Source organism: Aulostomus chinensis, chromosome 11, assembly GCF_037954235.1.
Source record: "Aulostomus chinensis isolate RoL2024-O1b breed Wild chromosome 11, RoL_Achi_v1.0, whole genome shotgun sequence".
NCBI classification, from domain to species: domain Eukaryota; kingdom Metazoa; phylum Chordata; class Actinopteri; order Syngnathiformes; family Aulostomidae; genus Aulostomus; species Aulostomus chinensis.
The window spans coordinates 15,855,005-15,880,197 of NC_141330.1; the positions used below are offsets into that span (position 1 = coordinate 15,855,005).

Below are 25,193 nucleotides of genomic sequence, written 5' to 3' on the forward strand. Positions count from 1 at the left end.
AGGGACTCTAGCGGTGGAAGCCCGCAGTAGCGCCCTTGTGTTGAAGCCGGATACAATAAAGGCACATGAGGTCACGATTTAAACGCAGTCATGTCATGGGAATAATATTGCACGGGGTGGATCCCCTTCACTATCATCTATTTTAAGAAAATAACAAAGAAAATGGAAAATAAAGCTGTAAAGAGTAGTTAGGATTTTCATAAAGAGGACCTTGGTCCACTCCATCTCTTTTATATATATTTGTTTGTCTGTTTGAAAAATTTGAACCGAGTCAATAAGGTCACAAACGGTAATTTGTAAAAATGATGTTGAAATTTAAAAAAAGAGGAAAGTGCGACACCTTGAGGATATTTAATTAAATTGCAGCCAAATATCCTCAAAGCTCCATGTATGTCGATTCACGTGCGGTAAAGCACGTCTTTCAATGACTTTCTGCACGTTCTCCAACTCTGATTAGATAAATAGCTAAACGGGAAGGACGTGATGAGTATGTCTGATTGTACGCCATTGAAACAGACTTGTGTGCAGCCTGTCACGTCCTCTCTGAAACCCAGCTCACGGTCAAGATTCAGATTCAGATTCAGAAAACTTTATTTATCCCCGTGGAGGGCAATTAAGGGGGCAGAGAGCGGTACAGTTGGTTACACAACAACAACACAACAACATAAATTAGGTGAATTGAAACACAATTAATAAACAAAATCACCTTTGCCTGAATGCTTCTAAGGATAGAAGTTGGGTACTGTATCTCTGGCAGGTTTGTAACAGTCCCCTTTGTACATTAAGAAGTTAAGGTACAATTCAAGCCTTTAACCTCCTCCAGTTTCTTCTCCAGCTTCACAGCCATGTTGGTGAGTTGTGCATCGTTCAGCATCTGTGGCACCTTCTGCAGCTGCTCCTCTGGGACCTCAGCCAGCCAGTTTCTAATGTGATGCAGGAGTGGATCTCTCTTTTTGGGCACAGTTATTCTTTTGGCCTGTCCTTCCTTGTTTGCTCTATGAATGTACCTGTTAGATTGAGATGGTGTTAATGTCTTGGGTGGCGTTAGGGAATTGGAAAAAGGAGGAATTATGAATGATAATGATTGAGAATGAATGTATACCAGCAAGGAAGCACTGGGCAATGAGGTTTAAATCATTGGCTCACCTGGAAACAAATCTCCTTAATTCACACACACCTATCCTGTGCATGCTGAAGAATCCTGAGAGGAAAGACCTGAGCCACCCATCTGGAGAGGAAAACCTTGTCAGTTTACCCTTGTGCTGATTGTGGATTTCACATTCTCTCAGAAATACTCTTGGAAAAAAAAAGACTTACCTCCATTTGCGAGATCCTCACAGGAGCCACACACTTTATCATAGTAAACTGAGCCATTGAGGAACGTCACCTGACCCGTGACGCATTCCTTGTGTTTTACGCACGAGTCAAGTGCGGAGGATGAACTAGAGAAGTAGCCAGGAGAGCACTTTTGACACACTGTGTTCGTTTGTGACGTACCTAGAGATGGTAAGAGGACATTCAGAGGTTTCATAAATTTGTTGTTGCTGCTGCTCGTGAAAACTCAGTATTGCTGCATCGGGTATTCAAGCTGGAACACGATTGTTATATTCGTTCAAACGTCGAGAAAATGTCTGAGGCTGACTTACACTTTAGCTGCATTTGTTGTTAAACCGATCTCAAATATGAATTTCGGGGATTATCTTTTGATATGTGCCACAGTGATGGGCGCAAATGTATGATCGAAACTTCAACAACAACGACAACAAAAAAAGTCACCTTTTGTTTGAACGCCGTAGCCGAGCGCGCAAACCGCGTGTATCATACAAAAGCCATCGGTCACGTAGAAGCCCTCTTTACACCGACAGACTCTGTTGCTGATCGGGGAACACTCTGATTCCACCTCCTGGTTTCTTCCGCAGAAATTATTGCAGTAAAGGCACTTGGGCAGGTAGTTCCACAGCTCGGTGAAATGGTCCGCGCCGCACGGCGTGCACGCAGTCGGCGCGCTGGCTGTGCAGTGCGTCGTCATGTGCGTCCCCGGCGGACATTTGGCGCAGGTGAGGGTTTCTCCTGTGAGCCTGTCCACATGCTTGTAAGTGGGAGGGGGCTCGTCCGCCGAGGCCCGGCAGAGCACACCGACGAACAGGAGTAGGGATGGGATGAGCAGCTGAGGAGAAGAAGAGTCATTTTAGTGCGAGACCATCTCTCCACCGATCCGTGGACCGAATGTTAAACATTATCACTGCTCCATCACACCTAAACAAGATGAACCAGGCATGTCATTTCACGTTCTGAAAATACAGTTGAATAAAATGAACCACAACAATATTATGATTGCAGCATTACAAGCTTGGTTACAAAACTTACCCAGCCTCTGCGATCCAGAAGAAAGAGGAGACAGGTTGTAAATACTAGTGGGGAAAACTACTTAAAATATTGTACAAGTAACCACTGCTAACTGGTGGCTGTAGTGCCTACAGTTGCAGGAGAGCAGGAGGTCTGACTTCAGTAAGAGGAGAGATGAGATGTCTGTATACAGAGGTGGAGGGAGCAAGGAGGAGGTTACATCAATAGAAAGGCGAGTGCAGGGCAGGAGTGTCCTGTTGCTCATCTGAGGGTTGCTGCTGTTTGATGGAATTGCTGTCATTGACAGGATGTGGACACCATGCAGCTGCGGTGGGATCCGGCTTTTGCTTTATGACACCAGTGGTGAGTGTTGTCTACCTTTTTGGTCAAAACGGTGTTCATTTTAACCCAGATCATTATCTTTTCCTCAACCTAGCCAAATGACTGACATTATTTGGCTTCATCACAAGGAGAGTAGGTGTCCAGTCAAAGGACAGCTTGTCACAGAGCCCTTGAGTAAAATACTGAACCCCTAATTGCTCCTGATGAGAGGGTTGGAGTGTTGAGGCAGCCTCCACCAACTGTAGCCACATCACATGATCAAATGAGACATTTTATTAATACTTCCATCTGTAAAAAGAACTGGTAAAAAAAAAAGGATCAATTGAAATAAAGTGCTGATAAAAGGAGCGTCTGCTTTGATTTCTGATTTCCTTAACTCTTTATATATATATATATATATATATATATGTATGTATATATATATATTCAAATATAGTCAACATATCATAATTGATGTGTATTTACTGCTATCCAACTCTGTCTAAAACATCATTATCGTCACATCGGTCTCTGCTCTTTGTAATCTCTGTACTCACCTCATGCATGTCGTCACCTCAGTTGAAGATGCTTTGGGCTGGATGACACGCAGCTTTATACTCTGACACGGAGGAACTACTACTAATTGGGTGGTGTCATTCAAGTGAAGTTGATTACAAGGTTAAAAAAATTCTGTACCATGAGTCAAGGTGCATTCTTTTGTGAAATCTGGGCAGTCATGTGGGAATATATGAGTGTGTAAAAAAAAGGATTTGAAATAAGTCACCATCTGTGCTGGGAATGAGTCTCTTTGTAACAAAAAAGCTTTTGCTTTTGCAGTTTGTTCAGGGTTCATGAAACTTACCTTTCAATTGTCCTCAAGCCTTAAATGAATAGTACACAGACCAGACACCAGACAGATAAGTGACTCCCAAATCATCAGCTCTGTTAAAGGTAAGTAATTATTTTATTCTCATCTAACCATGTGTTTTCTTTAGATTACACATCATAGCGTTCAGTGCAAGATTATTTTTCCAGGGATCTTTGAATCATCCATCCATCCATTTTCTACCTCTTATCCTGTTAAGGGTGCGGGGGGGGGGGGGGGCTGGAGCCTATCCCAGCAGCCTTCAGGTGAGAGGCAGGGTTCACCCTGGACAGGTCACCAGTCCATCACAGGACCAACACATAGAGACAGACAACCATTAACACTCACAGTCACACCTACGGTCAATTTAGAGTATCAATCAGCCTCATCCCCTCTTGATATCTTTGGACTGTGGGAGGAAGCTGGAGTACCAGAGAGAACCCACACAGGAACAGGGACAACATGCAGACTCCACACAGAAAGATCCTGTGCTGGAGCCGGGACTCGAACCCTGAACCTTCTTGCTGTGAGGCGACAGTGCTGACCACTGCACCACAGTGCTGCCCCTTTGTTTGACACAAAATCACAAGTCATAACCAGTCTCTTATCTTTCCTTTGTCTTATCTAATATGTAATTTATTATTATATTGATTGTAATAAACCTCTATTATGATTTAAGGCAACGGAAATTATCCGGTCACAAGCTTTTCTAAGTTTTTTCATTGATGCAGGTATAAGCTCAGAAAATTTAGCAGGTATTTTTGAGATACTTTTGCAGTACTTTATAGTCAGGATGAGTGAACCGTTCTTCATCTGATATTATAGAGGTAGTACTGGGAAGAGAAGAAGGTGGTCAAAATGTAATGTGATACCCAACCACACACCAGTTCAGCTGTTGTTTCAGAGTCAGACAGTCTTGTTCCTATAATCAGTCTTAACTGATTTTTGTGTCATCAAGGCAAATATTAGGAGTTCTGTACTCGATGACCTAACCTTCAGCTTCATCTTGTTAAGGTTTAACCGATGTTGAAATATCTGAAAAAACATCTTTGGTTGATGGTAGAAATGATCTCTTTGTCATCGCTCTTCATGATTTATACAGGTGTCGCTCTCAGGTTGCTGGGAAGTTTTTGCAAATCATAAATCCCGACTTTTTAATGGTTATATTGAATGTTTATAGGGTTACCTCTGGAAACCCTTTCTTGATCATTTGTCGGATGAGCGTGATGGAAACTCACAAGTACATAAAAACTACTAACGTATACTACAGGACATAATGTATACTATACATATATATTCTACATAATGTGAGTATATATATATATATATATATATATATATATATATATATATATATATGTATATATACACACACACACACACATTTGCGCAAGTGTTAACATGAAATACTGCCAGCCAACCTGGAATTATCTTCAGACGACTAACCAGATACTCCAAGTTCAATAAACCTGCACCAAAATGACTGAAGCACATTTTAAAATAACGATTACTTTCATCAGCAACTCCTGAAAATATCACACACAAATATGTTTTAATAAGTGGAAGCAGTGATGTCTGCTGACAGCTGGATGGAAAAATGGACAAAGTTAGTTAAGTCGTACAGTTTTTGATTTCCGTAATCACAGCAAAGGAGAAAAAAAAAAAGCCATTCATCTGTTTGGGGTTTTTTTTATGAAGAATTTTTACAAACTGATTTTAATCAGATCATTTGACATCAGTGTTACACAAGCTTAAAGAGGACCAGTCAGGCATATATATACAATAAAGGTCATACGTTTCATAATATAAAAGTGATACAACAAAATATAAAACACACATCACTTCATGAACTTGCAGCATTTGGAATCCAGTATTTCTGATAAAGTCATAAACACGAGCCTTTACATATTCAGAAAGTAACATTATTACTTTTTTTTTAAATAGAAAACAATTGCACTCCTTTGTACATTCATAAAGCTGACAAGTTTTGAAAAAAAAAAATGAAATGAGCTTCACTTGCCAGCAGTCCAGAACAATCCAACAAACAAAGGAAAACTAGAAAATACATGTATTTCATTGTGAAAACGAATCCTTCCTCTCAAACAGCGAGAAAGAAAAAAAAATCTGCCATCCCGTCTTCCATAAAATATTGTGCTATTTACATCTTAAATAGTTTCTTTATTTTTTCACAGACTCCGGTCAAAAAGTTCCCATGACGTGTTAGTTTAGGATTCCCTGGAATGCACAGATGTGTGATTTTTTTTCATCCGAGGCTTATTAGAGTCATTGCTGAAGACTGAGGGTAGGAAGTTATTATCGTCACTTATTACCTATAAAACGTCCTGATTGTAGCACTGTCACACCTATAGCTTGGTAACATCATCAATAAGTTATGGTGGGACCTGTGTCTCCTCCCTTTTCACATACACGTTTCCCCCCTGCTCACTTTGAGTTCACGATGTGACGATGCTGTCGTGTGTATTCCTATTAACGATGCTTCATTTTCTTATTCATTTAATGGTTTGTGGTTTTTAAAACACAACTCATCCTGAAGCATACTAACAAACATCTTTTCATACATCTTACGTGTTGAGGTGGTTTCTATGATGCGGCTGATCTTCTTCAGGCCTTTCAGAAGGTAGCGCGGCGCCCCTTTGCTGCGTAGAACCCTCAGGCTGTGAGACAGACCTTTGGCAAGATCCAGATCAGAGTTTGCTGTCTTCCAGAGGTGAAGGAGTTCTAGGATGTACTGTCTGGGCATGCAAGTAGAAACCACAGCCTGGATATCCTCCAGATGAACTTTAACCCCTGGCAAGCTGTTTGTGACCTTCAGGAGGTCATCCAGGGTCAGGTTCTTTAGGCCGTTGCAACGAGAGACCTTTCTCTCGCAGTGGTTCACACCTGGAGGGATGTGGTATCATATTAATACTGAAAAACTTAAAATATGAAAGCTCAATAGAACCAACAGGTCTCCTATCAGTACCTTGTATGATGCCGTACAGCTTGTCCTGGTCTTTGTTCTGCTCCCTCCAGAGCCGTAGCAGCTGGAGGACCTGCTGCTGTGGAGAACAAGCCCTCTTCAGCCTCTCCAGGCTCTTATGATCCACTCTCCGCCCCGGAAGACTCTCCAACAGCCTCTCCAGGGGGACAGAGGACAGGCGCAGTGAGGCTAGCGACTGGAAAACTGCCTCCTCGCACAGTGTCACATCTGGAATGAAGAAAGAAAAAAAAGATGGTTAAAGTTTTATTTTCCAGAGGTGCGAAGTCAGTCTTAATCACAACACTCACATGCCCACATGGACGACAGTGACTGACTACTAACTGTCTAAAATGTCAGCCTGTATAATCCATTTATATTTTGGTGTAGTTGAAAGGCAAAATACATTTTTTGGGATGATGCATTGCTTTTCTCAGCAGTTATTATCAATTCGGCGTACATACCGGCACGTCATAGTCAGACATGCACCATCTGAGGTACACATGAGACTGTGAATATAGTCGAGGCTATTGTCATACTGCGCTGAATGAACACTTGGACTCAATCAGCTGGATTACAGAGGCTTTATTCATGTTTGCCCTCTGATTGCTCTTTTCACTCCAGTAAGAATTGCATCAATCTGGATTTGTTTATATGTGTTTGTGTTAAAAGTGCTGGCTTATAATTGGACCGCAGGGGAAACAAAGGTTTCTTCTCCTTCTGTTCTCCCTTGACAGCACCATTCCAACTGACACCAGTTTAGCAGGCCAAGCCAAACCCAGCCCATGTGTGCTGCAGCCAGAACTGCACAGTCGGCTGAAGCGAATCGGTGAACTCTGCCCATATTATTTCATCATTGCATGCCATGGTTTTTTTGCAAGTTAAGTTCTACTGATGACCACGCAAAGCATTCCTTATAAGGAAAAAGTGTTTTTGTGAAGAAAATGTTTTTTTGTTCGACATCCAAGGACATTACAACATAACGAGCTATGATGTTAATGTGTCCTGAAATTAAATATTTCGATGTGAATGTGTGATTGACCTGCAGAGCGTCTGTCAGCGAGGCACACCAGGAAATCTAGGCTGGTGCAGTGTGAGTGAGAGTAATGTGAAGAGGATATTAGGCTCGTTTCTCTTATGTAGGCATAGTTCAAGTGATGCTCGGCCTGTAAAATTGACATCGACATCCTGTGATGGTTTCTCCGAATCATGTAACAACTCACATATTCCCAACAGCTATCAATTTCACATTTTTTCTTTAAAAAAAACTTCCTTGGATTTGCTACAGACAATCTGTGGTTTAGTGGTCTGCAAGAAGACAATTTGTGAATGAACATTTGCGGCAAGCATCACTCTCCCGGAGGGGGAATAGCTCTGTGTGTTTTCCTCTACGTGCGCATGAGTGTGTGTTCATCTGTATGTGTGTGTTCTTTGACTGTGGTTTCTCAGGCTCAGGGAATTCAGTGTCATATTTGAGGCTTCTCCTGCAGAATTAATTGACAGTATCTGTCGTAGTTTAAGTCTGAGTAACAAAGACCGTCCAGCTCGCTTTTGCTTGACTCAGTTTCCTCTGTTATTATAGTTTGAGGACGAGACGGTTAAAAGCGTAATGGAACCATTATGGGTCATTATGATAGCAGTACCATAAACCCAGCTCTTTGTCTTTTCCTTCTTGTTTGGTTTTCAGACATGTGAGAATCTGGTGAAAAATGAAATCCGGACAAGGAACATGACCAAGGAAATCCCCTGCCTTCAGGAATGAAAATGACCACATGCTTGAAATAATTCCGTCTTGACTGATTTTAACTTGTTGACAACTGAGGTTTGCTTGAAAATCATCATCACATGTGTGCTGTGTAAATACTTCTTCTGCGACTTCTAAAACCCTCCATATGCTTCCTATTAGTAATTAAGCTCCTCTGCTGTTGTGAGTTATATGGTCTCACCAGTGTGGCACAAAGTGTGATGCTGAGAACACTCCGTTATCACACACAGGCTGTCTGAGGTGGATGAACCCCATCGCAGCGTCTTCAGGCCCAAATCTGTGCAGTTTGTGTGAGGCTGGCACGGTTCTGTGGAGGAGCCACCGGTAGAGAAATGACCAGCAGGACAGCGCTCGCAAACGGTGTCGCTCACTGGTGTGCCTGGGGGAGGGGGAGAGAGAGAGTTGATGTGTGTGCTTTTCCTACTTGTGTGCAATTGCATTTTAACAATTTTTGCAAAACACATTTTAAAACATCTTTGTCAGCATGTGAGTGCACATCCTTCACTATCAACGCTCACGGCTCATCAGGAGATGTGATTCTAAGAACAGCGACCGCATGTGACAACCAATAAGGACGACAGATGACTGTTCAATTCTGAGAATGACTCATCTGTGGTGCTCACTCTTCTGTTTTTATGTCTATGTGGGGGTTTTCGCACACAAAAAAATACCGCCTGTCTCAGCTCAAATAAAACCAAAAATATAAGAACTAACAGTTTCTTTTCCATCATTACATTACGTCATTTTACCTTGTCTCCAAAATTGGTTTCATGTCCTAACTACGTATGTGGAGTCTAACACTGTTACCTATTTATTTTATACAGCTGATTATAACTCATTTAAAGCTGCATGTTCTATATTTGCCATAACATATTAGAGTTCACCATTGGAACTTTTGATGTTTGACTTCAAGCATGTAACTTTACAGCAGATGTTTCATTCACATCCTCATTCTAATTTTAATCTCTAGCGTTGAAATGAAAGCGTGTAGGAAGACAGGCGTATACTGCAACTCTGACCTGACCTTTAAACTTTGCATCGCCGTGAAGGGGGTTTCTTCTCTAGAAAATGTTAAATGTCTTACTGTTGAAACAAAACCATGGGACGGCATGACTCAGAGGTAGAGTGGCTGTCTCGGAAATGAAGGGTCACCGGTTCGATCCTCACTTCCCCTGGTGACCATGTCCAAGTACCCTTGAGCAAGATACTGAACCCCTAATTACTCCTGACGGCCCTGTGACGGACTGGTGACCCATCCAGGGTGAACCCCACCTCTCATTCAATGTCAGCTGCTTGGTATTGAATTACACAACACTGGAATTAACTTTATGTAATTTACTGCATATGAAATGAACACATTGGGGTTTTTTTTTGCAGAAAATTAGCTATTAAATCATATTATCTAGACATATTATTAAAAGAAGTAAACAACTGATTGATCAATGAAATAACCAAATTCAATGGTAACGGCTAGAGGTAGAGGTAAACATTATTATTATTCTCACTACAGTGCAGCCAGTGTCTCCAGAAATCACATTCACTCAGAGCAGTTAAGAATTACAAAAAGCAGAAAATAGAAATCTGGATACCAAAAGGAGAGAAATTGAGTCATAAAGGCCTGTGTCAAGAGACTGAACTGTGGGTTTTTCTGACATCCTGCAGTTTTAAGGTCTAAACCACAACTCGAAGAATTATATAATGAGTCCTTAGGCTTCAGGAAGGGGAATCCCTAGAATTGCTGTCTCATGTCTGTGAAACGTCAGTGGAGGATGGATCAATGTTGAGAAATGTAAGGAAAAGGTCTCATACGTCAGTGGAGTCAGTATTCGATGGGGGGATAATAAGCTTCTGTGTGCTAATGAATGCATGGAAATGGCGTGTCATGCTAGCTGCAGTTGGTTTTAGGTCTAAAAATATCCTGAAATTGCCGTTTACTGTCACTGCAGACGCACACGTACACTATTCATACGTTTCACTTTAAGTCTTTAAAGGACTTTCTAGACTCTAGAAAGTCCTTTAAAGACAAAGTGTCTATTTGAATTGTCTAGATTCTAGACAATTCAAATAGAATTCAGCGGAAGAGAAAAAAGTAGAAATGCCGCATCTCTCTGATGGTTTCGCATAACAAACGTCCTCCCGTCAAAGGGTTTAACAGGTGCATAATCCTAAATCCTTAAGGTCAACATGATGCAGCAGATTCTACGTGAGTCTGTCAGCATTCCAGTAAAGTCTGAGAGAAAATTGTAATTCTGGAAAGTAGGGGAAATGTCTCACCACTTTACCAGCTGACAACCCTGATCAAAGCTTCCTCTTCCTCAGGGTTGTCAGCCAGAATATGCTGATAGTTGATGACGTGTGAAGAGGAACAAGTGGTAATCCAGAAACCATAACATCGACTGACTGCAGATGAGTAAACATTAGACATTTTTGCTGTTCTTGAAATGTCAGTGGAACCAACAGCAGCTGATACGATCAGTAAATTGAGATCACATGTTGTGGACTGAGCTGGACTTTCAAGATTGCCATGAGAAAATGTTTGAAGGTCACATTTGCGGAGGCTTTTGTTTGGTTGTACGTCAGCAGGAATACACACACACACACACACACACACACACACACACACACACACACACACACACACACACAAAAAGAAAGGATTTTCCCAAAGTTAGTTGAGGGGTTGTAGTATGAGCCAAGAAAGAATCCATTAAATTTTGGGGCGGATTAGTTACAGAATCCTGCTCCCGCTAGCGGGTCAATCAGACCCATCTCAAATCCGAAATGCCATAAAATGTGGGTGGTGGGTGACAGAACAGGTAATCATTGGCATTGGTCTCCACACGGTCGGATCTGATGGTGATGCCTGCGCGTCACCGTGATAGTTCTGTCGCCTCCTCCTTAGCCTGCTCCATCGTTACTGCTGCAGTTTTTTGCTTTTTGCATCCCAGACAGTCTCTGATTCATGAATCATTTCACAATTTGATTCATTTTTGGACAGTTTTGCCACTGTTTGTAGTTGATGGCTATGGGGCAACGTTAGCTTTAAACTAAACGTATGTGTCTGGCTATTTTTGCATTCTGGAGTCACAAAGAAGTGATGCAGTGGTGAAAAATGTCCCGTGAGCTCAAGACACCTTCTTGTGAGTACTTGAAAGGCAAAAAAAAAAACAAAAAACATTTGACACATAGCCAGTGCAAACCTCTTTCAAGAGACATGTCATATTTTTTATGAAGATGAACGCTGTTTGAATGACATATCTACCACATTTATTCTTGTCTGTGTCACTACATACAGTATTTTTGAGGAACAGGTTGTATAATTTAGGGAAGTTCGGCCACGACAACTACCACGGTGAAAACTTGTCATTACACATTTTACGCAGACTGAATAAATGGTACTGACAGTAAACTATGACAACGCCATCACATTCATCACAGAAAAAAAACTGCACCATAATACACAGCATTTGTGCCACGCTCCAAAAACATGACCTAGATAAGACGCGCAAACGGATGTACCGGTATTTGTCGTTATTGAGCAGAAAGAAAACATGAAATGAGGCTTTAACACACTGAATCCTGAGTACATTCAGTAAATTACATTTTAGAACTTAAATTTAATTTCTATAGTTTGATTTAATTCTAACCCTGGAACTTTAATCAGGTTCTATGCCATGCAATATCACAAATAGAAGAAATGTCTATGCTCAGAAATGAAAGAGTTGAGAAACATATGTCAACTGTCCTAAGTTTTGATCCAACTGGAACCGGCAACTGTAAGAGTTTCATTGCCTTACTTCAACATTTCTCTGCCAGACTCGGGTACGATGTAGCCTCTTCCTGGTGATATTTTCCAAACATTCAAGATCAGGGAACTTGCAGAGAAGAGTTACGAAGGTTTTGTTGTTTTTTTGTTGTTTCTGTCAGTTCTACAAGAAGAGACATTTGTATCTGGAACAGATCTGATTCACAGATCCAGAGGAAGAACGTGGGAAAGATGGCTTCCAGTCACACAAGAGTGTAGACATGTTGATGTGTAAGTGTGTTTCTGCTTTGGCAGCGTCACAGTTTCTTTCTGACGTGCCATCAAAGGATATCTGGGATTGAATTGATTTCAGATTAGGTTAGACAGTGCAGAGCAAGGCACAGTATGTCAAGATGAAAGGAAAGTGTCGTGATGAGGTTGAAAAACTATGTGCACACAATCAATCGCACAACTGCACAAATTGCGCTCTCAGATTTACCAAATAACATTTGAGGAGAGATAATTTTACTCTAGAAAAGCCAAAACTGATCATTTTCTCACTGAAATCTCAAACAGTCCTTTGCGATTTTTGGAAGACTTTTGAAACCTGAGCTTGAACTCGAGTTTCCTCCAAGCATTGTTAAATTCTCTCGTTAGACCGGAACGCTCAGTTGATTTCATGGGCATTTCATTCCCTCTGGTTCCCTATTTGAATCTCTGAAAACTTTTCAGTTTGCTGTGATGGTCACAGTTCGAACGGTCAATTCTGATAATCCTGATCATCTGGAGTCGTACTGAAGCTGGCAGCTGGTTCGACTGCGTCAGATTTGATACATCTTTTAAATCTTGTTTTATTTTCATGCATTCTTCATGTTTCCTGTCTCGTGCTTTTATTTTGGTTCTCACCTGTTGTTGTCTCTCTTCCTGCCCTCACCTGGCCCCGCCCTCATGTGTTGCCCTGTGTCTGCTGGTTCTCTACTAGTGCCAGATGGATTATGTGTGTACTGACTGGACCGGTGTTGATTTACCTGTTATAAGGACGACTCCCAAAAAATCAGTAGATGGATTTTGATGAAATTTTATAGGATGGTAGAACTAAAGCTGAGGGACAATCAGATCTGATGATGTCGTATTGGGGGAGGTACTTCCTCCTGTGTTTAAGGAATGTCTAGTAGCGTATATTGTAGTTTTTACTGTAGTTGATTACAGTTTCTGTTATTTATTGCTCTGTACTTCTTATGCTACTACTTCTCTGTTTCTGCTGCTGTAACAGTGCCAGTTTCCCCACTGAGGAACGGATAAAGGTTCATCTTATCTTATCTTGTCTCTTCTGGTTAAACTACTCGGATCCATTGTGGGTGAACAACATCCAAATTTCAGTCGGATTTTGGGAAAAAGACAGCAAAACTACAGCGGCTTTAAAAATTGGAATTATCTTTAAACAACAACATTGTGCAGCTCTTATTGTTGAATGCAATTTGGAAACAAATACTTCAGAACGTTAGAATAGGATTCCCACTGTAACTCCACATGACTTGCAGGCTGCCAGATCTGGCTGCAGATACTTTGAGTGATTCCTTTTCCCCGTCTTGTATGGCTGTGACCCTGTCGTCAACCCTATTGTGCTTCTGTCTGTCTTGGCCAGGATGCTGTTTGTAAAGAAGAATTTTAAACTCTTTCCTGATGAAATAACAGTTTGAAAAATATTATGGAATTTTTTTTATCCTGACTGGATAGACAGAAAACCCACACAATAATTGAGCGTCTTGTTTATAAAATACTGAATGTAAAAGAAGGCAGTTCGCCAGTAAAATTTACCGGTATCACGCTGTTAGACCTAAATCCACACGCAGAGCCGAGTACATTTAACGTGTCACACATTTTAAGACATAAAGAGTTGCATATTTGATCAAATAACCAGCTCAATAATTCTTACCCAAAGCTGCCACTCCGTAGCCAGGTGGACAGGTACTGTGTGTGATGCAGAATTCAACCACTAGGTGGAAACCTGGAGCGCACTCACACAACTGGTCATGGGTGCTGTTGCACACCTGTTTCACTAATTGTCTCTCCTTGCACACCTAAACACAACAAACACAAAGAGGCAGAATTAAGGTGATGCTGATCCTTATGTGTGTGGGGACATAACATATCCCAGACCAACTGATCTGTATCTATGAACAGAAAACACAAATGTCATAGTGATTGTATACAGCTGTTGCTTATATATATATATATATATATATATATATATATATATGTATGTATGTATGTATGTATATGTATAAGTAAATATATATAATTACTATGTTAGCAGGATACCCTCCGCTCCACTCATATATGTCTTTGCAAGGTGCTGCAGAAGTCAGTGAGACCAAACTTGATGAAAAACATCTCCGCACACAAACATTTATGCAGATTCCACTTTATTTTCTGTGCTCTCTGTCTACCAAACCTTCATCAGAGCATACTTTTACAAATCATCATAAAAGAAAAGAGGAATATGGTGTCGACCAGAGCTGGCCAGAGGTCATATTACATAATTTATCCCGAGAAGCAAAGGGGAAACATCTAAACTGAGAGGGATGATTTTACCACAAAGCGCACATTCAAACTTTATTTGTAGTAACAATAACAAAAGTGGAAACACTGGGTTAAGATAATTACAGATGCTGTGCCAAAATCTAAACAAACAGTATGGTCACGCACGTAAGGAAAAGATGTGAGGCAAACCACAATAGAGTGACAAAAAGGACAAGCCGGTGGATCAAAACATTAAGGCAATATTGAACTGACACAAATGAACAGACTTTGTGTGTGTGTGTGTGTGTGTGTGTGTGTGTGTGTGTGTGTGTGTGTGTGTGTGTGTGTGTGTGTGTGTGTGTGCGTGTATGTGTGTTCAGTCTCCTACATACCGAAGTGCAGTACTGGCATGAATCCCCCCAGTGCCAATTCTCAGCAAAATGCCTCTCAGGACAAGGTTGACACTCCGTGGGTGTGTCAGCAGTGCAGTGTTGTTTCACGGCTGTGCCGGGAGGACACTGGTCGCACAGTAGGAGGTCAGATGTCACGGGGTCACGGTACTGGTACTTTGGTGGTACAGCCTGCTGCTGGAAGGCCCAGGAGAGAGAAGCTGTGAAGAGCTGTAGCAGAGTAGAAAGTAGCAAGTGAGTCAACAACAGTGACAAAATCTATAATGAAATCCATCTCTTGCACATCTCCTCTTTGGCTGAAGCTTCAAATATTTTTAGATGTTGGAGCTCTCGCCTGCCCAACCCTTCCAGGAAGAAAGAGTTGAAAGAAAGGTCAGAGCTCTAAAGTTGTAGCTCCTGGTGGATATACAGCCCTAAAGTGACTTCCTTTGCTTTATAGTGTACAGCTCTGGGAGCCTGAGGAGAAAATTCATCAGAATATCATTGTATGTTCTCACTCGTACAGGAGCCAATATCTTCCCCTTTGTAAACAAATCATGATGATTATTTTTGCAGAGAGCATATCATAACTATTGCTCTGGATTAAGTGATCATATTAATACATTGGCTTCTTTTCTTCACATGTTAACTGTTTTCCCAAACTGTAGATGTTTAAGTGGGTTCAGATGTTTTAGTCGAGCCAATATTCTGCAGATATTCATGGAAATATAAGTGTATGTCACAAGGGTTTTTAGTCATCCAAACGCCTCAGGCAAGGACCGAAGAGAAAAAAAAACCCTCTTTATGATGCTAACACAATCATAGCTCGTCAACAAAAACTATAAGGAGGCTGTTAACGTGAGCCTGCTCAGCTGCTTCAGTGCTAAAACAAGTTTTATCTTTAGCTACTTGCTGCTTCTCTGTTGGTCTATTAAATGTCATCATTTTCAACTTATTTTTCTTCTCAAAGCCACTTTTAAAATGCTTCATGCAAACAAAAGCAGGAACCATCTGTTTGTGATGGGAAATTCATTTGATTAGCTGCAAATGCTGCACGCAAAGATACAAGACGGTCAAAGCGCAATAAAATAGAACAAACTATAAGTAAACAGTACAGAGATAGACCCTCATTTATTTTATACAGATACATACACATATATTTGGATGGAGCTGTTATTATCTGCTTTAGATTTTTATTGATTTGGAAAGGCAACCAAAAAAACAAATGCTTAAAAAAAGAATCGCAAGAAGAGAAGCCCCAAAGATGCAGACCTTAGTTGTGCAACCCTGTATTCTCCAACTTCACCAACAATCCCAAGTCTGTTTTGCAGCTAAAAATCATAAAAACAATTCAAGGTTGATGTGCCACCCCGTACCAAGAGCAAACCACACCCATAGATGTCCCCGCTAAAAGCAACTCATCTACTGTAACGTGGGCGGCTGCTATTGTGAGCCTGTAACAGCTATCTGGCCCCCGCCTCAAAAGCGAGACTGTGTAGCGTTGCGTGAAAAGACACTGAAAAACTCTGGGCAGACCTTAAAATCTAAGATATCAGTTTGAGAGGCTGTTTGACCTGCAGCCATGCAGCTGCTCACAGCCACATGCAGACCAGATGTCACACAGCAGGCTCCTCAGCTACAGCACTGGCTCTGTGGACTTCCCCACTACTTCCTTTGCATTGTGTGATATTCGGCCCTGTGTGTATGTGTATTGTCAACTTCGAATGAATTCATACTGCAAAACATCCATATATGTGCATGCTGGAATATGTGTGTGTGTGTGTGTGTGTGTGTGTGTGTGTGTGTGTGTGTGTGTGTGTGTGTGTGTGTGTGTTACAGTGTGTGTACATGCTTGTTGGTGTTTATGGCAAATTACTGTCTTCCTCAGTGTTGGTCTGTGTGGTTGCCGCTCCTGGCTGCTGTTCATGAAGAGAACTGTTGGAGGTTACTGGGCTTTCCCCATTCACCACCAGAGTACAAAACACTCTGTCCTGTAGTTTACCCGCCACACACCACTGATCTCTGTCCTGCGTGTGTATTTGTTCTCAAGTATATACTGTAACTTGCAACCACATAACCAAATCTATGTATGTGTGTGTGAAACAAAAGGAAATGAGCATTACTTTTTGAGAATTCCTCATACACATAACAAATGTTTTGCCTATTTCATAACAAATGCATGCGTATTCATATCTATGTGTAGAATAGATCCGACATATGCTACCATACTGATTTGTTCATGTGTACCATACGTACACTTGCATTTGTGCAGTATCTCCTGTTTTATTGTAGTTGGAGATTTTCCATCTGGAAATGATGCACTAAAAATGAATATGTGTACATCACATTCCTCTATTTCTGTTCATTTTTGCAATGAGGGGCATTGAAAAAGATAGTAAAAATAGATGAATGGGTTTTACACACCAAAATACAAACCTAGGCTTCAAACAGCCTGGCTAGCATGGTGGTTTTCCCGGCAAAAACCTATCGACCTCCGAGTGCAACATTTGGTAGAAAGCTTTCATCCATAACGACTTTCTGAGCAATACCATGACTGCACGAGTTTGTTTGTAGCATGGGTGGCCCCACCGGGAATCAAACCCATAATCATAGTCCCGCTCCTCAAATTAAGAAGTGTATATACACACTATTAAGCCTCGAGACCACATCCAATCACTTTAGAAACATCGGGAGGGTGGAGTATGCCAAAGCACTGGCAGAAGGTCACCTGGGTTTTGCAAATGTGGGTACAGTTACACTTGTCGATTTGACTTTACTCGTCGTTTCAAGTCCTGATGAGTTCACTGGCAGGATAGGAGAATCCTGATGAGCCTGAACACATGTGGAAGTGGTCAGGAGCATTTTGTTTTTCATATCCTTCATACAGTGCAGTAGTTTGGCCCAACTCCAGCTGTAATAGAGGGATGAAGGCAGCACAGATTCATAGTAAGTTGCTTCATGGTAACAAATCTTGAGAGATGAGATCTGAGAAAATCTCGTTGAAACAATTACAAAACACATCACGGTTCAGCGCACCATCACAATGCTCAGCTTTTTTGCCTTTGTTATTCCTTCCTGTATTTTTTCCAATTTCATGCATCGTTTCGTCTGCGAAAGAAAGTAAATGAAGTGGACTTTTAAAGCAGAATATGAAGTACACAAGCACATAGAGTTATCATAGCCTGCATTCAATTAGCCACTATCATTGACACCACATCTAAAGATGAATCTTTAGACTGCTTCTTTTGGCCACCTGGGGGCAAGCACATTTAAATGTGGCAGTTAAATTACCATTCAGTGGGTACTGCGTTTCTCCCCACCTGGTAATGAGTCCAATATCCACTCCCCATTAGTTCTGTTGCGTGTCTCTATCAACTCTTGAGCAGCTAAGTGCTTCATTTAACCACATGAATATGTAATTTATGGCCGCTTTCCCACACATGGCTCTAAATTCCTGATATAAAAAAAAGACCAAAAATTACAAAGCTTCTTTTTTAGACTCCTGAAAGGGGCTTTTATTTGAATAATAGCTGATATGTTTGCTTTGTCCTTCCTAGAAAACCCTAATATGCTCAGATTATCATCATCGTGGTCATGAAACACATCATTCAGAGGCACACACACTAAGCAGCCAATACAGGAGCTCTCTTCTACAGCAGAAAATATAAACTCTCAAATTAAGTTATGGGGTAGATGCCATGTACTGGGTATGAGTGGATCTGTCTATCAGCAGCTAAAAGAGATATTGAACTCTTAACCCTCCTTGTCGCCTTAGAAGCTGCCATCTGATGACATCATGGCCGATCACTGGAAACCCAAATTATACAGCAGCTAGGGACCACTGACAGGCATAATTATAACTGTGAGTATCATCAGAGTGAAGCCCAGCAAGAGTCATATCCAGCATGGATCCCAGCCAGCTTGGAGGAAAGGATGGATGAGGATATAAAGCCTAACAGGGCAAGATACAAATAGAGGAAGTGAGTAAATAAAAAAATAAAAAAAAAAACTAGGGAAGGTGTGTTGATGTAATAATGTTGAAACAGTGAATTATTTCGAAAAAAGAACATAACAAAAGCAATTTCTATCATTTACACCAACAGACTTAGGCCACCCTGTCTTGAATTCATAAAACAAACAACACTTTCACCAATTAAATCAGCTTCATCTGATATAGTTTTCTTATGCAGTCTATGCCAGTAATCTCATTTGAATTTGGTTAGAGAGAAAGCCTCGTGTTTATGCAGGGTAAAGATGATTTTGTCCCATTCCCTAACAGGGAACATGTGGCATTTAACAGATGTTATCCTGCTGAATGAAATACACAACAGTGCAAGTGTATTTCACTCTAAAGGGTGTTGATACACAAGCCCTTGCTGGATGTAGGAGAAGGACCACAGTTCCCACAACAGGCAACATAACCAAGACGCTGAGAGAAATCCAGTCACGTATACAGGAGATGAAGTGATGTTGATTTGATCTCTGCTCTCCTTTTTTATTTGTTATTTTGACTGGTATTATAAGTATTACCTTTGATTTTGGTTTGGCTGGATGTGCTTTTGGGTTCCTACAAACTTAAAACCAAAAATGATGTGTAATGATGACGGACAACTTGGGACAGAACTTTGAGGCATTCAAACTGATGGCTTCTGCTGATACAAGCAGGTGTTTTTCCAACCTCCCTCAATGCTATGATGGTAAAATCAATATCCTGCAAGGACATGTTGATCATTCAGTCCTCAGCAATTTTTGACCAGTTTCTAGTCTTCATAAATGTTGTGAATCAGTGAAGACAGGATACAAATTACTGTAGTCTTGTTGCAATTGCAGTATTTTATGCAGTTGACCACAATTTTCTTATAAACAGAATACATCATGTGGGACTATGTGGCACAGTTCTTAATTCACAGTTCAAAAATGTTTGGTTGCCCTCCAATAGTCCTCCAAGAAATATAATAAACTGTGGCATACCACAAGGCTCAATCCTTGGTCCTCTCCTGTTTTCACATTTATGCTTCCCGTGTGCTGTCTCATTAGCTGATGTGGCATGACAGTTTTTACAGATGTGTCAACAATGCCAAACTTTACATGTCTCTTGATGGAACAAACCCTATCTATTATATTTAAGATAATATAATGCATACATTGTATTGTAGATCATCGAAAACAAAGGAGCAGATGCACAGTGACTGTGACTAAATTGCAGGCTGCAGGTGAAAATCTGTATCAAATCCCAACATCCTGCTTGTGCCCAAATCTGCCTTTTACCACTTGAAAAATATTACCAGAGTGCACCCTTTTGTCTTCCAGGCTAATATTGAAAAGCTGTCATCACGAGTTGGCTGGATTATCACAATGCGAAATCAGCACATCAGCTGAAACGCATTCAAAAAACAAGTGCTAATAATTTTTTGTTGTATAAATCAAGAAAACAGCCTTTCTGCTGACTACCAGTCTGACTCAGTTTTAAAATGTACACCTCCTCTGGACCACTAGTTATCTTTGTCAGGGCCTTGTCAATGACTTCAGAGCCAGGCTGCTTTCGCCACTATGGCCCCAGCCTGAGAGCTGCAGAGAGTGTTGGTATTTTGACAATCAATATTTTAATTTTATTTTTTGTTTTTACTACTTCATGCTGAAAAATGTTTTCTTTAGTTTTATTTCTTTCCTTTCCTCTAAATGCTCTTTTTAAAAAAAATGTGATTAATATTTTATCAAATATTTCTGAATAGATAGCACATTGTAAATATACAATTATCAGTTATATATATATATGTATATATATATATTAAGAATACAATTATTAATAATACAACATTCAGGTAAGAATGCAAAAAGTTAGTATTCTGCACAAAATGCACAATTTTTAAAGATACAAATATTCCAAAGACTTTTTATTTAAAAAGACAAATAGGATTCCAGAGCTATTTGACACCATATCCAAGGAAAAAATACTGAGTAAATCTGTTCATTGAAGAGTCAACTGATCCGACTACGCTAAACTGTTGCTGGTCATGTTAAGACTGCTTTTTTTGAGTCCACCACCTTTACGCAGCTGCACCATGTTTAGATAGGATTAGATAAGCGCTATATTGAAATAAAAGAATTACTTTGTTTGCCTTGCTGGCCTGGGGTCAGCTTTAAATTCATGGCATGTAGAAAAGAACCATGGCAAAAAGGATCCAAACCACACAGCACCAGCTTATCCACCAAGCACATGGCTTCAGTTAACAGCAGAGGGCAGGTGGGCTGGAGGGGGATTCCAGCTCTTGAATATGTACTGTATATGTGTGTGTGTGTGTGTGTGTGTGTGTGTGTGTTTTTCTGTTTGAATGTAAAATCAGCCTTTTATCAATCGTAAGAGGAATAGGGTACAGAGACACACAAAGAAACAAACACTTCCCTTTTGCAGTGAACGACATCCTTGACTGTTTTAGTAGTGCAAGTGACCATCATGCCATAGCTCACCAGAGGGACATGCTGATTAAAATCTTGGCATATGTGCCCAAAAAAGTGAGCACTTGTTGAACATGTCAAGAGGTAACCGAGTCCAGAAGGTGTACGGCTGTACTGACGAATCTGTTATACATTTTTTAATTCCAGCTGTCTTCATCAATCACAATCATTTACATAAATGTGGAAATGCCAAAACCTCAATGGTTTCAGTTAGACTGATTATGGTTTTCTAATATATTATACTAAACTTCATTCAGACAAAAAAAGATTTTATCTTGGACTTTGGAAAACTGTGATTTTTTTTTCTAATGGTTTCTGTATAGTCAGTGTGAGGAATCAAATTATTTTGTTGCACAAGATAAGAAGTTAAAGATGAAGAAGTAGGAAGATATGTTATCGTTACATATATTTATAGTAAAATAAACTTTGACAAAATTTGCATTGTATCAGTCCTGCTGCTTTTAATATAACTTGCACAGTAGCACAGGATGATGAACTGTGTGTGACCGTGACACAAATACAACAGCTGGATCTTTTTTGCATACTTCCTTGTAATCCTTTGTCTCTTAATCAAGTATAAACATACCCAGGATCAATATCTCCATCCCAACTGTGTCACTCTCTCTCTCTCTCTCTCACACACACACACACACACACACACACACACACACTTATGCTATCAGAGCTTAAAAGGGGAAGTTAGGTGTGCAGATGTAACTTTTACTGGTTGCTCTCTGAATAAACATCTGTACCTGTTTGTTTAAAACATGTTGATCCTGTACCTTCACACTCTGTTTCTATGACTCCCTCCCTGTCTGTCTGTCTGTCTGTCTCTCTCTCTCTCTCTCTCTCAAACACACACACACACACACACACACTCACTCTACTGTTTGCAACACTATGGTCACCCATGGTGACTCTGGCGAGGTTACCTCTTCATTTGTTCTCCTGTCTCTGCGTGTGACACTGCTGCTACATGTGTGGGTTTAGGGAAGTTTGTGTAGCTAACATCAACGGCCACCATAGCGACCAAAGGAGCCATGGTGTAAAGATAAAGAGGGTACAGATAATAGATAATACACATGGAGATACTGTATGTTCCTGCATGCCTGGATTAAAGGTGCGTGGATGGAAGCTGCAACAACTTGTTGACCCCAGAGACAAATATGTTTCTGCTAAAGCGTGTTGGCCCTCATTCTTCTACCAAATTTTCTCATAATATTCTCAGGACTGAATATATTAGCTCAGTTGTTTTATTACATCATTTTGGGCCAGGAACCAAACAAAAAATGTGTTTGAAGACAGAACACAACCACATGTGTAAGGAATACGAGTACACAGGTGGTTGTGGTGCATTTACAGCCTGAAACCTAAACAGTGTTTTTTGGATAAAATTACAGAGCATTTCTTTAAAAAAAGAATATATATACTGACAGACTAAGTGGTTGGCGGGTGCACATAAGCAGGCGGAGAGGTATGAGGGATCCAGACGGTGTAGATTGACTAATTGGCTTGATGTTGACAGTGGAAACTGACTGAGTGGTTGCACGACTGACTTGTTCGTTGGCTGAAATAGAAGCTTGTCTGGCTTCCCAAATGACTGACAGAATGATGCTTGAATACAAGAAAATGATGTCACGAAAAGGTATTTAGCTATTTTAGGTAAGAGTGCAGACATGAGTAAAAGGAACCACTAAGTGGCTGACAGAACAAAACGCGTTCATCTGTATTCACCTGCCTACGTTACACACAAAGAAACGGAACACGTTACAAATGACTGACCGCACGCTGCTCCAGATGAGACCTTTATCTTTAACTCAAACACACACACACACACACACACACACACACACACACACACACACACACACACACACACACACACAAGTGTACACAAGGATACAGGGTCCAGTGTTTTGTAGCTGCTTTCTGCCCTGATACACATCTGAACCTGAACATATGCAAAAACTGACAGCACAGCATGCAAATTACACCAAAGGAAGTAACGGCTCTCAGCCCCGGGCCTGGAGGCACACATCTATAAAACCTTTCAACTGTAGCAGGAGATCCGAGTCAAAATATCAGGGACTGGCAACATTCCACAGGATGTTCTCCAGTGCGTAAAATACCACTCGTGTCAAACATGCCATTGTAGCAGTGATGATATCTGACCTGATTTAACCTTTCATTCATTGACAAAAAAAAAAATTGCAAATATTGTGTCAGGGTAATGTTGTTGATAGCGAGTCCTGACAGAAATAATGTGAACAAGAGTTTCACCAAGGTTACTGATGGAAATTCCTACGCCTCTACTTTCAAAGATTAAAAAAGACTGCATTTTTAACGGGTCATTAAATTTGACATCCGCAAAATCTACAGACGTATCTTAATAAAATACCATCCAATACAACCTCTCACAGCCTCACTATCACCTGACAGACTCAAGAAAACACATTGCAACACAGCTGCACATGACGCCATCACATTATTAGCAGTTTGTCTTATTTCTATCCACATCTTGTGTTTGAAAAGTATTGATTTCTCTCTTTAAAGGATAATATTGTTTGTATTTCTCCTTCATTATGATGATGTTGCAGAAGAAAATCTACCGCACGGTGAAGATACCAGCAAATGTATTGCACGAATGTCGCACCCCGATATAACGGATGCTTTTTTTTTTTTTTTAAAGAGTTGCCAGGCTTAATATGACAAAGATAAATAAAGCATATCGATATGGTACCAAGATGAAGTGTAACACAGAATTTAGCAACAGGTCAAATCTGCCCCAAAGGGGCAGACGCGTCTGACATAGAAACCTTAAATCACAACACTGCCATAAATGTAGAGAGACAGACGCATCATTTATCCGTTATTTGGCCTGGAAATGATCTACGTCATAGTATTACCTGCGCAGACGCATTAACCAAGATTTCAAAAAATGTTAATCCTCGAGTTAAAAAAAAATAGAAGAAGAAAGTGTCTCTCCAAAATCAGTGAGCAACGTCGGCTACCAGACATTCAAGCTGCAGAAAACTCACCACTATTATTTTCATGGCCGGGTTGGATCTCGCTATCCGAGCGCTCATCTCCGCTGCGTAAATGAAAACTGCGGTATGAAGGGGTCTCCATCACGGTTCTGTACTTATACAGTACACAGGGAGAGGGAGCGAAAGAGAGGGGAGGAAGAGAAAGGGAGAGAGAGAGAGAGAGAGAGAGAGAGAGAGAGAGAGAGAGAGAGAGGTGCCCACCCACATCGCTATTTCCAGCGCTCTGCCCCCTCTGTCTGTGCGTCTTCCCCTCAATACCTAAAAATAAGTGTTGCGATTACTCGAAGTCGCGAGCGGTGTTGGCGACTTGAAGGGTCTCCAGGCGCAGAATCTAATGATGCGAGGGCAAGTTCATCAAACGCCAGGCCACCTCGGACTGCTGCAACTCCATCTTATTTTGGAGGGTGAGTGAGTTTTCCTGTGTGAAAGGAAGACGGTCGGAAGATGAAATAACTTGTAGTCATAGTGCAGTTTCAAACAGACTCCGTATTTGATGAATGAATGAACTCGTATTTTGCAGCTGTGTAAATGTTGTTTTTTTATGTCAAACTTTATTTGACAGTTTGCAAATATGATGATTTATAAGTGTTTGTTTGAAGCAGTCAAAAATGACTTAGTAAGCATAATTTGAATATGCATTGGAATTCTGGGAAGTGTTTTCACCTACAACGGTTTAGGGCGTCTGAGCCTGGAGCTGAACAGCTTTTAGTGAACCTAAAGATAGAAAATACTTTTAGGAAGCTACTTTTTTGTAGTAAT

The 25,193-nt window shown here is 40.7% G+C and overlaps 2 protein-coding genes and 1 long non-coding RNA gene across 4 annotated transcripts; 1 reads left to right on the forward strand and 2 right to left on the reverse strand.

The window, feature by feature from the left end:
- Positions 1–604: 604 nt before the first annotated feature.
- Positions 605–3,295, reverse strand: LOC147253620 (tumor necrosis factor receptor superfamily member 6B-like). 2 transcript variants are annotated; one of them, XM_086218884.1, is made up of 5 exons: positions 3,225–3,295; positions 1,777–2,167; positions 1,318–1,497; positions 1,147–1,228; positions 605–1,007 (listed from the first exon to the last, which is right to left on the reverse strand). In XM_086218884.1, the coding sequence occupies exons 1-5, from the start codon at positions 3,231–3,233 to the stop codon at positions 782–784; spliced, it is 888 nt and encodes a 295-aa protein (XP_086075010.1). In that variant the 5' UTR covers positions 3,234–3,295; the 3' UTR covers positions 605–781. The 2 variants fall into 2 exon arrangements, with proteins under 2 accessions (XP_086075010.1, XP_086075011.1); XM_086218885.1 differs by lacking the exon at positions 3,225–3,295 and adding an exon at positions 2,368–2,475.
- On the forward strand, positions 1,424–8,951 carry LOC147253621 (uncharacterized). Its single transcript, XR_015118570.1, has 4 exons — positions 1,424–1,506; positions 2,654–2,709; positions 6,566–6,789; positions 8,197–8,951. It is a non-coding gene; the product is annotated as an uncharacterized LOC147253621 (long non-coding RNA).
- LOC147253622 (tumor necrosis factor receptor superfamily member 11B-like) lies at positions 5,187–24,552 on the reverse strand. Its single transcript, XM_086218883.1, has 6 exons — positions 24,426–24,552; positions 14,935–15,162; positions 13,956–14,100; positions 8,456–8,653; positions 6,516–6,740; positions 5,187–6,433 (listed from the first exon to the last, which is right to left on the reverse strand). Exons 1-6 carry the CDS (start codon positions 24,471–24,473, stop codon positions 6,039–6,041), a joined length of 1,239 nt encoding a protein of 412 aa, XP_086075009.1. The 5' UTR covers positions 24,474–24,552; the 3' UTR covers positions 5,187–6,038.
- Between the last annotated feature and the right edge of the window lie 641 nt (positions 24,553–25,193).